This window comes from Culex pipiens, chromosome 2, assembly GCF_016801865.2.
Source record: "Culex pipiens pallens isolate TS chromosome 2, TS_CPP_V2, whole genome shotgun sequence".
In the NCBI taxonomy this organism is placed as follows: domain Eukaryota; kingdom Metazoa; phylum Arthropoda; class Insecta; order Diptera; family Culicidae; genus Culex; species Culex pipiens.
In genome coordinates this window covers 68,083,140-68,097,467 of record NC_068938.1, presented here as the reverse complement: position 1 = coordinate 68,097,467, position 14,328 = coordinate 68,083,140, and the positions used below count along the sequence as shown (strand labels likewise).

The 14,328-nt window shown below is 36.7% G+C and overlaps 2 protein-coding genes across 2 annotated transcripts in view; both read left to right on the top strand.

The window, feature by feature from the left end:
- LOC120414062 (MPN domain-containing protein CG4751) overlaps positions 1 to 14,328 on the top strand; it is a 37,920-nt gene that overhangs the window by 16,463 nt on the left and 7,129 nt on the right. Inside the window, exons 3-5 of the mRNA XM_039575083.2 lie at positions 8,842 to 9,091; positions 9,155 to 9,260; positions 9,336 to 9,754. Of these exons, the coding sequence (XP_039431017.1) occupies positions 8,842 to 9,091; positions 9,155 to 9,260; positions 9,336 to 9,754 (775 nt within the window). The remainder of the gene's footprint in view (positions 1 to 8,841; positions 9,092 to 9,154; positions 9,261 to 9,335; positions 9,755 to 14,328) is intronic.
- LOC128092943 (uncharacterized) lies at positions 3,441 to 5,189 on the top strand. Its single transcript, XM_052708151.1, has 2 exons — positions 3,441 to 4,338; positions 4,394 to 5,189. Exons 1-2 carry the CDS (start codon positions 3,523 to 3,525, stop codon positions 5,063 to 5,065), a joined length of 1,488 nt encoding a protein of 495 aa, XP_052564111.1. The 5' UTR covers positions 3,441 to 3,522; the 3' UTR covers positions 5,066 to 5,189.

Sequence of the window (14,328 nt, the reverse complement as noted above, 5' to 3'; positions counted from 1 at the left end):
CCCCTAGCCACTAAACTCAGAGAATTTTCTTAGCTATAATATTTTTAGAAATGGATGAAGATAAACGCTATTTTTTAAAATCTCAAATGTTCCTATTTTATAATTTTTTTCAAGGGAAAAATTTCTATTGTTCCAAAAAAGCACATCAAAAAATCATAGCCAATCGGAAAAATGTTAAAAATAAAACAACACAGATTTTGAGACATAAAATTTTTATGTTAAAAAAAGTTAATTTAGAAGTTATTTTATTTATTTATTTATTTATTTCCGAATGGTCCTCATCAATACCTACAACTTTTGCAAAGTTATCAAAAAACTCTTCAGAAAATACAGATTTTCGAATATTTACGTAACATTTTTGTATGGACAGCTGCCAAAATTTTATGGAGACTTGTTGGTACAAAATGACTTATTTGGTCATAGGAATGGCCTCATAAACTTTGAGCCTTATAAAACATATACGAATAAAATCCACTTGTTATTTTATTGTTTTTTTTTTGTTTCTTGAATTATTTAAATTTGTTTCAGGCAAGATTTTATTTTCATTTTTGAGTTTTTATGAATATTGAAAACAGTATTTATTGCTTTTAAAGTTTTTGGTTTTTTAAATTCTTTATTCTTTAAAATCCGTACATCATTCAACTTTTCCAAGCGTCAGTTTATTTGACGTTATCAATTAAACTTTTAACCCTCTACAACCAAACTCCGCTTCTAGACGACCTTCTAAAAAGTCTAAAAAATCCAAAAATCAAATTTTCAACCAATTGCTGAGCATTAGAAAGAAGAACGCTTTAAATTTAAGAAAATGTTATTGTTGGATTTTTGAATAGTTTTATACGACTTAGCCAATGTTTTAAAAAATGTATTATTTTCTGGGGTCTACTTTGGCTGTGTTTTACATTAAAATTTCCTGTAATTTCCTATAGTGTGAACACAAGTATGCAGTAATTTTTGTAATATCCCAGACTATGCTTCTACGCATTTTTTATAATGGTATCATTCTATAGACGAAAAAGTACCTGTAAAAACATGAAAAAAAAAACTAAAAAGGCAAAAGATAATAATAGGAGTTGGTAGAATAAGCAATAAGCCGAATACTTACAAGATAAATGCAAATGACAATACTAAACAAGAAAAACATAAAACACAAGAAGTAAAAATTTAATAACGCAATGCTGCTTAGCTTAAAATGACCTCCTGAAAACGGAAAAAATAAAAATTATCGAAAAAAGATTTGGACGTTAGATGGATTATCTAGAATGTGTATGAAACGCAGTGTCAAGTCGCACAACTTTTTACGTAGAAATCTCCGATGGGGTCGCCCAGATTTTTTAAAATAACAATGTTCAACGAAACTTTTCAGCAAAGTGGAATTCAGATGATTTGTGAACAAATTTGTCACCGAGACGAGTACCGCGGTAGGCTTGTCGTCGGATGCAAATTTGGTTTGCCTCCAGCAGTGGAGATGCCCTAACAGAGTATATAGTAGGGTGGGTACGGATTTTGAAAAGTTCTCAGATCAAGTTCTGGTGTGGTCCCCCTTGTAGGGAATACCCAAAGAGACTCTCACGCCAAATTTCAGCACATTTGGTTGAAAACTGGCTTGTCTCAAGCGGGTTCAAGTTTACATGGAAATTACTATGGGAAATTTTGAATTTTCGTTCATTCGCTCCTACAGATCTGGGGAAAACATGTAGAAACTTCTAGGATGGCCAGAAATGAGCGGAATCGTCTGAAGAATAATTTTCCCTAAGAGACCAGCTCGATTCGTTCAACCCCCATCGAGCTCAACGACAATACATCCGAGGTTTTCGGAACCAACCGTTTTCCCCAGAAAAGCATCAAATTTTCCTTAGCATGCTATGAATGCTTGATGAACACCGCGACGCCACATGTCAAACAGCTAGGGCAATTATGCCTATTTTAATCAAACACCTATCTTCGTCATATGGAGAGTTTGATGCTCGATTAAAGCTCCAAAAATACTATTTGGGCTATAAAATTACCAGCAACAGCACCGCCTCGAGTAAGCACACAAATTTATGCCATTTACTGGCCAAAAATATCTTATTTAATGCACTTTTGATCAAAATTTATATTTTGCAAAACCATTTCTCATCCCGTTGCGTGCACACACTGACACACACGCGAGCAGCTATCAACCGCTTAATGAATATCGCAAAAATCATCTTTTCACTATCGCTCAAGTTTACACAGCTATTTCGGGATAAAACTGCTTCCAACTACCGGGAACATGTTCTTTTGGCCATATTTTAGTCACTCACTTGTTAAGTAGTCCCGAAACATGTAATTAATTAGCAAGCGCCATAAATAAAAACAAACGCACTGAGTCACTTGACGTAAAGCCTATTCTAAACGAAGGCTGAAGAAAACCGAGCGAGAAGCGGAGGCAAATAAAGAACAAAGGATGGCCACCAACACCACCAGCAGCACAGCCAGCGATGCCAGGAAACTTTCCCTATAAATGCCACTTTTTGTGAGCGTTCGCTTAAAATTTCGTCACAAATGGCAACAATAGGCAGACACAAAAAAGTGTTGGAAGAAAAAAGAGCTAAGCCGATATTAGAAAGGTGGGCGTGGCCAAGTGCATTCTCGTGTGATTATAATACCCCTGGGAATTATTATTTTTTAAATGCTTGTATAAGGAATAGAATAACTTTTGATAAAGATCAAATTAAACTGAAATGTTCACAAAAAGTTGCTCTTCTGGTTGGTGTACTTGGTTTCAGTAAATTTCAAGGAACACTCCAGATTATGCAGCATCTTTCAAACACGACCGCTTATTAGGCTTAAAATGGGTATATTTCCCCTACCACGTGATTGTAAAATTTTCACCATATCAATTTTTTTTCTTATTTGGAGGTTTAGAATACAGCTAAATAGTATCAGGATCACCAAAAATGATAATTCTATAGTTCAAAAAGTAATAAAAAGTAATTTTTTATAGGCGATGCTAGTCCACGTGGTAGCTGTTTGACATGTGGCGTCGCGGTGTTCATCAAGCATTCATAGCATGCTAAGGAAAATTTGATGCTTTTCTGGGGAAAACGGTTGGTTCCGAAAACCTCGGATGTATTGTCGTTGAGCTCGATGGGGGTTGAACGAATCGACCTGGTCTCTTAAGGAAAGTTGTTCTCCAGACGATTCCGCTCATTTCTGGCCATCCTAGAAGTTTCTACATGTTTTCCCCAGATCTGTAGGAGCGAATGAGCGAAAATTCAAAATTTCTCATATTAATTTCCATGTAAACTTGAACCCGCTTGAGACAAGCCAGTTTTCAAACAAATGAGCTGAAATTTGGCGTGAGAGTCCCTATGTGTATGCCCTACAAGGGGAACCACACCAGAACTTGATCTGAGAACTTTTCAAAATTCGTACCCACCCTAGTATATAGCCTCACACGAGCACCACTAGCGTTAGTATTAGTTGATGCAATTTGCTTGACAACGTTTGCAATAGCGTTCTCGTGCTTGCTCTGTATCGTTCATAATTTAAACTCAAATGGACGCCGAAATTTGCCCCGAACTGGTCCCTGCGACCAGCAGCTTGTCCCTCGCGGAACACCAACCCAGCCCAGCCGACCTGCTCCCACCGGAACTATGGGAGTTGATATTCCGGCACCTGTCCGCTGCGGAACTGCTTCCGGTCCGGCTGACCAGCCACCGCTGGAAGGACATCGTGACGCACAGCCCAACGCTGCTGGAAAAGTTCACCGTCACCCTCGAGGGTATCTTCTTTGACGACCTGTCCCGAGTGATCCCAGCCGCCAAGCTCTACATTCGATCGTGCAGAATTGACCGGCTTGTCAGCTGGCACGAAACTGCGCACCGGTTGAGCTGTCTAACGCTTGACAGCTGCGAGCTAACGCTTCCAATGCTGGTTGAAATGTTGTCGCAAACGCCAAACTTGAAGCGACTTCGACTGGATGAGGTCGATGTGTTGTCGAGCGGGTGTGAAATCGTTGCAAACTTTCGTCTGGATAGGCTGGAGAAGCTCGTCGTTGAATGGGTCTGCTGCGACCGGATTTTGGACATTTTTGAGGGGCGTTGTCATCGGCTAAAGACTTTCAAGATCTTTGGCAATCAGAAAGAAGGCAATATTGTCCGGTTCATGAAGACTGTACAGGACTCACTGGAGTACATTAAGTTAAGCCCAACCGGAGGCTTGCTGGAGGAAATCTCAAATTTGAAGCACTTGAAGCTGAAGCGAATTCAGTTTGGAAGAGGTAGCTTTGATCAGAGTCAGTTGGTCGAGTTTTGTCGAAGAAATCACAACATTGAAAACGTTTGCATTCACAATCTAAGCTTATCTACACAGGTAAGAGAGCTTAACTTAGTTCACTAAGCGTCATTCAATCATTCAATTCTTTTAGACCCTCGAACAAATTGGTTTGCAACTTCCCACCCTGAAGCGACTTCGAGTGACAATCGCCGAAAAAGGAACGATAGTGCCAAGATTTCTCCGATCCATGAAGTGCTTGGAGTATTTGTGCCTCCTCGGAGAGTATTGCATCGAACAGTCGCTGGACTTTACCGGGTGCGAGTGCCCAAAACTTGTCCAACTTCAAACCTACGACCTGCCACTGGTTCAGCGCGGTCTGCGACAGTTCTTCGAGAAATCCAGCAACATCTGGTACCTCACCCTCGACGGGAGCGTCTTCGACAGTTGGTCGGATGTATTCGCGGCGCTGGAACCGTTGGAATGTCTGTACGAGTTGGTGCTGAGACGTATTAAGATTCGCGACGACGGTGATCTTGAGGGCGAGAAGGTTTTAGTTCACAGAAATAATTCCAGCCTGAATGGATTGGTATTGAGTCACTGTAAAATACCAAAAGATTTGCTAGTAACACAAATTTGCCGATGTGCGGAACTTGAAGAATTGTGGCTAACTGCCATTGATAGCATAGATGAGGCAGTGGTGTTGGCTTTGCTAGGTAATTTGTCCAAGCTGAAAATGTTGACCATTTCTGACTGCGGAAAGGAATCCGTGACGAGCAAGGTTTTGGATGAATGTAAGACTAGAGGAATATCGATCAACAAGTAAAGAGCAAAGTTTCCTCTCATAATAAATGAAACGATTCGTCATTATTTAGAACATTTTATAAATTCCAAAAAACATTGCTAGATATTAAGGATTTTTTATAATAAATCGAGATTGTTTGAAATAATCTTTTCCGTAGTTCTACATTAAATTTCTTCCCATTTTACAAACCCTTGGAAGCTTGTACGCTAAAACCCCGATTTACGCACCCCCGATTTACGCCAAAACCCCCAATTGCTCCCTGAAAAATCCCGATTTTCAATTCTAAATCAATGCCCTTGTCAATGCCAGTCCGAAGGGACTTCGAATAATCATGAACCATCATTAAAAAAACACATTCTTATTTTTTTTCTTACTTTTAACATAAAAATCTAATTCTGTGATCCCGTTTTAACCAAATTTGAAAGATTGTTTGCATTGAAAAATACCAAATGCATTTTAGCCAAGATTTTAGCCTAAATTAGCCCTAATTCTCTTTATAAACTTTGGAGAAACCACATTCGGCCATGTCTAAATATTAAAAAAAAAAAAACAAATTGCATATGTTTCTGGGAACCCCAAACTTCATGCGTCACCATGAGTTGAGTCTGCGCAGTCATTTTTGCCATTTTTTGTAGGTCAGTAGAAAAAAAAATTAATTGAAAATCGTCATGAATATTCGATGATTTGACACTTTTTTCATAATTAACCCTCTACAGCCCAAATTTTTTTTTCGAACATTTTCATTTTTCCCTTGTTCAGGAGGTCATTTTGAGCAACTTTTGTTCTACGAAAAACTTTACTTCTCTTGTTTTATTTTTAATATTTGAATTTGCATTTATCTTGTTTAGTTTATGTTTGTTTTTGGTAGTATTTGGCCTATTCTACCACCTAATATAATTACATTTTGTCTATCTATTTTTTCACGTTTTTACAGTCACTTTTTCAATTTTTTGCTTGTTTTTCACATTTTCTGCTAAAGAATGGCACCATCATCATTAAAACAATGCTTAGAGGCATAGTCAGGGACACTACAAAAAATACTGCAAAATTATTTTTACTTAAAATATAGGAAATGTTAGTGCAAAACACAGCCAAGGTTGACCCCTAAAAAAATTACATTTTTAAAAACATTGGCAAAGTCACATAATAGTAGTTTATGCAACAAGTTGCAAAAAGAGGATTTTTTCAGCACGAGTCGTACATTTATCCAACGAGGTTCACCGAGTTTGATAAATACGAAGAGTGCTGAAAAAATAAAGTTTTGCATCGAGTTCCATTCAACATTTTTTGCAATTCCGAAAAACACCCATTGAGTGAAATTTTAAGTCGAATTTTCATGTATTTTGTCAATAAATCGTTTAAATCAAAAAAATGTTCAAAAGTGTTACTTTTCGAAACAAGTGCTGAAAAGTTCAACTTTTCAGCACCCATTTCAGTGCTGAAAAGTAGAACTTTTCAGCATTTATTTTGAAAACTGTTACTATTCGATTCTGTTATTTTTGGTACAGAAAAGTAGGCTATTTCGTCGTTCAAGAATGACAGGAAAAGTAAGTAGTTTCACGACGGAATTGCAAAAAACAAGTTAAACTTCCAACCCTGAAATTTTCTAAAATTTTAAGAGTTCTTCTTTCCAATGCTTTTTTAAGATCAAAAATTGGTTGAAAAATGGATTATTGGCGATTTTTCAGATCGAAACCCGTCTAAAGGCGGGGTTAGGCTGTAGAGGAGCAACTCTCTACGAAATCGGCCGATTTATTTTTTGTATTTTTTTTTCTGGCTCAATCTTTGTGAGGGCCTTCCCTATGACCAAATAAGCTATTTTGTGTCATTGGTTCACCCAAACAAGTAAGTGAACTTTTAGAAAAAAATATTTTGAAAATTTTTAAGTCAAGACTAACATTTTAAAAGGGCCAAACATTGAATATTACGCCCATTTAAAATGCTAGTCTTGATTTATTTATTTTTTCAAAATATTTTTTTCGAGAAGATTGGGAAATTTTACGAATGTTTCATATTTTAACATTGAAAATCGGACCATAAGTTGCTGAGATATCGACATTAGAAAATGGTGAGTTGTTTGGGTGAGACTTAGAAAACTTCAATTTTCGTGTTTCTTTTTCTTAAAGCGGCTGTTTCTCAGCAACCCGAGATCCAATCTTTAATGTCTCTTAGACAATTTTATAGCAAATTTTCTGAACTTAAAAAAAAATCAGAAATGGTCACTATTTTTAAAAATCAAAAAACTGCAAATATTTCGCTAAAATCAAATTTTTGGTGGCTATATCTTGGAAACAGAGCCTTTTATCAAAAAATCTGTAAAGTACTTTTCGATTGCAAATTCAATTTTGCATTAAAAAATAACGTCATATTTTTTTTAGCATGAAATTTCGATTTTTTCCAAAAATCACTATTATTTCAAAAAATCATAACTCGGCGGCAGATTTTTTGACCATGTTTCTCTATGGCTCAAAAGTTGCGGATTTTTGTCCCCTAAAACATATCAAAAAATCTCGAAAATCAATAAATACATATTTTGGGAAATTGAGTTTTAGTGAAAAAATAGTTGATTAAAAAATCTGCATATTTTTTTTCCTGTACCTATTTTTTTCTCAAAAGTCCTCAACAATACCTACAACTTTGCCGAAGACACCAAATTGATCAGAAAATTCACTCAAAAGTTACTGTTGTTTAAATATTTACATACCATTTTTGTATGGACAGCAGCCAAAATTGTATGGAGACTTGTATGGGTGAATCAATGACACAAAGTTTGAGCCAAATCAAAAAATACAAATAAAATCCATTTCCGGTTTTGGTAGAGAATTGCTCAGAGGGTTAATACTTGAAAAATATGTTTTTTCTAAGGAGCAATTCTCTACGAAATCGGTATTTTTTCCTTAATTTTAATGTTTGTATTTTTTAATCCAGTTGAAACTTTTTTGATGCCTTCGGTATGCCCAAATAAGCCATTTTGCATCATTAGTTTGTCCATATAATTTTCCATACAAATTGGGCAGCTGTTTTTGATCGATTTGGTGTCTTCAGCAAAGTTGTAGGTATGGATAAGGACTACACTGAAAAAATATGATACACGGTAAAAAAATGGTGATTTATAATTTCACTTTTTGTCACTAAAACTTGATTTTCAAAAAACACCATTTTTATTTTTTTTTATATTTTCTGATATGTTTTAGGGGACATCAAATGCCAACTTATCTGAAAATTCCAAAATGGGCAAAAAATTATTGACCGAGTTCTGAATTTTTGAATAAATAATGATATTTTCAAAAAATCGAAATATTGGCCGCACAAAATTTTCAACTTTATTTTTCGATGTAAAATTAAATTTGCAATCAGTACTTTAGTGAAATTTTGGTAAAGTGCACCGTTTTCAAGTTATAGCCATTTTTAGGTAACTTTTTTGAAAATAGTCGCAGTATTCCATTTTTTTAAATTAGTGTTCATGTTTGCCCACTTTTGAAAAACAAAATATTTTTGAAAGGCTGAGAAAATTCTCTATATTTTGAATTTTTGAACTTTGTTGGTACGACCCTTCGTTGCAAAGATTTGAAAACAGGAAAATTGATGTTTTCTAAGTCTCACCCAAACAACCCACCATATTCTATCGTCGATATCTCAGCCACTAATGGTCCGATTTTCAATGTTAAAAAATGAAACGTTCGTAGAATTTTCTGATCTTTTCGAAAAAAATATTTTTTTTAATCAAAACTAACATTTCAAAAGGGCGTTATATTGTATGGATATAAACTTCATCTCTCCACTCTTTCCCCCTTCAGGGCCAAAAGTTCATTGGCGATCTGCTCGCGGACGGCAAGATCAAGTCGCACGAAACGGAAACCATCTTCTGCTCGCCGAGTGCGTGGGCCATCTACTGCAAGCGCATCATCAACCCAGACAAGCGCTCGTCCGGCTGCGGGTGGGCCTCCGTCAAGTACAAGGGCCGCAAGCTGGACGCGTACAAGGCGGCCTACCACCGGAAGCTGCTCCAGAAGGAGAAGGAGGACCACAAGGACGACGGGCCCGATGGTTGGTGGAGAGAGTTGCGTTGAGAGAGAGTTGTGATGTTAAGGTGTTTTTGTTTTGTTTCAGTGGAAATTATTGAGGACACCGAAGAGGACAAGACGGCGATGGAGCCACCTCCGGTGCGACGGAACGTCGTCCAGCACAACACCATCAGCAACCGGAACATTCTGCAGTGAGTCATGTGTAGATTTGAGGCTAGTTTCGGTGGGCACACAAAGAAGACTAACCTTTGAACGATTTCTTCCAGCGATGCCAACACCCTGATCGAGTCGGTTCCGTTCACGTCGGTCGGCAAGATCCAGCCGTTTCTGGTGTCGGTCAGCAGCTCGACCGTCCTGCTGATGGACTTCCACTGCCATCTGACGAGCAACGAGGTGTGCGGCTACCTCGGCGGAACGTGGGACATTAACGCGCACAACCTGTCGATTACGCACGCCTTCCCGTGTCGGAACTCGCGCTTCGACCGGGACAAGGCCGCCATGTGCGAGCTGCAGATCCAGAAGCTGATGGTGAAGAAGAATTTGGCGCTGGTCGGGTGGTACCACTCGCATCCGCGCTTTCCGGTGCAGCCGACGTTGCGTGATTGTGACGCCCAGCTGGAGTATCAGATCAAGATGCGCGGCCCGACGGAGGCGTCGTACACGCCGTGCGTTGGGTTTATTTGCTGTGAGTATACTCAATCATTTTGCTCTCAAAGTTCTCTCCAAGAGAATCAACAAATTTCTGAGAATTTGATAGATTGACATAGGTAATTCCGAGAAAGTCCGGACATTTAATGCCAGGTCGTATACTGACTGAAAGCTACGAAAATTTGCTTAACAAAAATTGATAACCATATCAAGGTTGTTAATGTGACTTAATCCACACAAATTATGTTAAATTGTGTATGCTTTCGCTAAGAAAATATGTTTGATAATTCTGTTAGTTTCAAAATATAAATATTGAGTAATTCTCGCTGAAAGTGGACCACTATTTACACAAGGTGCTCAAAAATCAAATGCAATGTACTTTTCCAATAGCCCCCACCAAGTTATGAACGAAACCATGTTTGGTTGGTTGAATTTGTCCTCACCTCGGTGCCACGAAGCTAAAACATTTTTTTTAAATGGTAATTTTTTGACTTAGGCGCGCCTACAAAATTGCTAATAACTTTGCAAAACTTTAACGAACCCTTGATGTTTAGGGGTGTTTTGGAAAGGAAATGAGCAGAGTTTTCGAATGCACTTGTCAGAAAAATACCGTTCCATACATTTTTTAGCCACAAAACACCAATGTATTTTTAAAAGTCATTTTTGAAGGCCGGCGCCCTGCTTTATCGAAAAACTGACAAATCCATTCGAAAGCTGAGACGATTTCACATAAAGGACCAATAAATCTAAGGTGTATGTTCCTCCTATCTTTTTTAATCTAATTTTGATTCGGCGAGCACAGCGCTCCGTTCGCATTTTGGGCACCCAAAATGTTGCAATTTGCTTGCCCCATTTCAAGGTTTTGTCAAAAAATAAAGGTGCTTACTTTTTAAATGATAGTTTATTGTCCAAGGATCAAAATGCACTTTCGATAATTGACCAATATTTAAGGTTTTGGGTTCTTCCAGGCAATTTAATGTCGAAAATTGTTTTTTTTTACTTTTTTTTTGTAAAATGCTCACTTACAATTGGGTGGACTTTTTTTCAGTAGAACTAATTAATGTAGCATGTAGGAAATTTCACTACGAACATTTATCTCTAAAAGAAAACGTAATTTCGATACTCCAGTGCCAAGATATTTTAGATTTAGTGAGAAAAAAAAGTGCCAATTTTACAAATTTCTCGGAATCAACGGCCTATTATTTACATGCGGCATATGTTTTGGAGGCCAGAGTATGGTTTCTTATAGTTATTTTGGTCGCTGAATTCGGATCTGGAATCAAATTTCAGATTAACAGTGAACCGTGATATTTTAGCCACGCTCAAATATTATTTGCGTGTATTCCCCATAGCCACTTAGGGATCGGCAGCCGAAGCCGCTAATCATCGCGCCACGAGGCCTCTTAAAACAATCAGAAGTTGAAAAAAACAATCTCCATAAAAAAATCCGTGAGTAAAATATCAATTAAAGGTGAGCGAAAGTTGAAATATGACCGAATTCACTAGCGATTAAAATTACAGCATATTACCGCAAATAACTTTTGGGCGTGGCTCCAAATTTAACTGTTAATCTGAAATTTGATTCCAGATCCAAATTCAGCGACCAAAATAACTATAAGAAACCATACTCTGGCCTCTAAAACATATGCCGCATGTAAATAATAGGCCGTTGTTGTTGATTCCGAGAAATTTTTAAAATTGGCACTTTTTTTTTCTCACTAAAGCTAAAATATCTTGGCACTGGAGTATCGAAATTATAAAAATTTATTGTTTGACAAAACCTTGAAATGGGGCAAGCAAATTGAAACATTTTGGGTGCCCGAAATACGAACGGAGCGCTGCGCTCTCAGAATCAAAATTAGATTAAAAAAGATAGGAGGAACATACACCTTAGATTTATTGGTCCTTTATGTGAAATCGTCTCAGCTTTCGAATGGATTTGTCAGTTTTTCGATAAAGCGGGGCGCCGGCCTTCAAAAATGACTTTTAAAAATACATTGGTGTTTTGTGGCTTAAAAATGTATGGAACGATATTTTTCTGACAAGTGCATTCGAAAGCTCTGCTCATTTCCTTTCCAAAACACCCCTAAACATCAAGGGATCGTTGAAGTATTGCAAAGTTATTAGCAATTTTGTAGACGCGCCTAAGTCATAAAATTACAAATTAAAAAAAATGTTTTAGCTTCGTGGCACCGAGGTGAGGACAAATTCAACCAACCAAACATGGTTTCGTTCATAACTTGGTGGGGGCTATTGGAAAAGTACATTGCATTTGATTTTTGAGCACCTTGTGTAAATAGTGGTCCACTTTCAGCGAGAATTACTCATTTAAAAAAATCAAAAAAAATCGAGGCAATATTTTATTTGTTTTTTTTTTTGCTAAATTTATAGTGCTCAGATTTTCACAAAATACCGTATTTAAAAAAACTCAGTTATTAGTAATTGGCAATATAATAATTATGAAATCATATATGCAATTTCACAATGCACAGTGTTCGGAATGGCAAAATTAAGTGGAATAAATTGATAACTCCTTTATTTGACGTCCTAGCCAAATGGTGTCTTTGGAAGAGTTGTTGTACTTGATAAGGGCTATCTTTTGAAGTTATTGACATACAGGGTGACGACCTTCCAGAGTGTCAACCAAAAACTAACTTTGTTGGATGACGTTGTAGGGCTTTGGTGTCTTCGGAAAAGTTGTAGAGAATAAAATTTCATGAAAGTTTGTCGAAGGCGCCAAATTTGTAACTCTTAATCTAATCGAGATATACGCCATTTTTGCAAAAAAGGTCCAAAAAAGCACTTTTTTGGTGATAACTCAAAATGTTAGCATTTTAGCGGCCTACTATGTTCCGAAGAGTTGTTTGTGACATAAAATTACACATCTTTGTCGAAGACAGCAAAATGTTTTGAAGTTTTATTGAGGAGTTATAACCATTTTTAAGTGATTTTGAGTCTATTTTCAAGTTGCTATGTTTTGAAAATGGCACATTTTGGCGCAAAACCGAACAATGCACCTGAAAGTACACATTTTCCACTACATTTCCTGAAAATATCTCCGTGTCTATCGGTGTCTATTTTAGATATCTCAATTTGAATTTGACGGTTTTTAATCAATTAATTTATAATTTTTAAGTGGAATCTTATTGAAAACGTGGTAACAATCGGTAAATTGAAGGTTAAATTGATAGATTTTTTTGGAAAATATATTGTTTATGCTTAAAATTATGACACACATTCTTAAATTATAAATAAAAACATGTTTAGCCCAAAAATAATGGCATGTTAAAATTTAAAACAATTGTTCGTATTTAAAATTAAGTATTTACTTTTATATTTGGTCACTATAGAAAAGTTTCTGTATTTTTTCATAGACAAAGTATTTTTCATAAAAAAATGATCAATTTGGCCTTCAATTTACCGATTTTCACCTCGTTTTCAATAAGATTCCGCTTAAAAATTATAAATAAATTGATTAAAAACCGTCAAATTCAAATTGAGATATCTAAAAATAGACACCGATAGACACGGAGATATTTTCAGGAAATGTAGTTGAAAGTGTGTACTTTCAGGTGCATTGTTCGGTTTTGCGCCAAAATGCGCCATTTTCAAAACATAGCAACTTGAAAATAGACTCAAAATCACTTAAAAATGGTTATAACTCCTCAATAAAACTTCAAAACATTTTGCTGTCTTCGACAAAGATGTGTAATTTTATGTCACAAACAACTCTTCGCAACATAGTAGGCCGCTAAAATGCTAACATTTTGAGTTATCACCAAAAAAGTGCTTTTTTGGACCATTTTTGCAAAAATGGCGTATATCTCGAGTAAATTAAGAGCTACAAATTTGGTGCCTTCGACAAACTTTCATGAAATTTTCTTCTCTACAACTTTTCCGAAGACACCAAAGCCCTACAACGTCATCCAACAAAGTTAGTTTTTGGTTGACACCCTGGAAGGTCGTCACCCTGTATGTCAATAACTTCAAAAGATAGCCCTTATCAAGTACAACAACTCTTCCAAAGACACCATTTGGCTAGGACGTCAAATAAAGGAGTTATCAATTTATTCCACTTAATTTTGCCATTCCGAACACTGTGCTGCCGTTCTACGCATAATTGTCCCATGTCAGTTTTGGCCGATTTTGACTTTATGACACTTTTGAGTTTAGTTTTACGTATACTTTAAGAAAAACACATAAAATCTGGTACTTTGTTCGGAAACTCATTAAAAACAACACCAAGTCTGTTTGTCCCATCGTTAAACTTCTACGCATAATTGTCCCACCAAGTATTTTCTTACACGAAATCATTAGTTTTACTAAGCATTATGTCTTTTTAACCTGTTGTATAGCAAGAGAATCACAACTAAGGGTGATAAACTGCTAACTGGGGCGATTAGGGACACATAGGGCGAATAGGAACCCACGGGACAATTATGCGTAGAAACACAGAAATCGGTCGAAAAATTTCAATCGCGTTTTTCTCAGTTGCACTTTTTTGAACATGGGACAATTATGCGTAGAACGGCAGTGTGGCAATGTCCAATATTCCTGAAATATTAACATTGGGTTTTTTTTCTCAACATTTATTTTCCCTAAAAGAGCACT

Excerpts from the sequence above, each read along its gene's own strand:
- LOC128092943 (XM_052708151.1), top strand. The coding sequence starts at position 3,523 with ATGGACGCCGAAATTTGCCCCGAACTGGTCCCTGCGACCAGCAGCTTG. Across the intron at positions 4,339-4,393 it reads ATCTAAGCTTATCTACACAG|ACCCTCGAACAAATTGGTTT; the intron begins GTAAGAGAGCTT and ends CAATTCTTTTAG.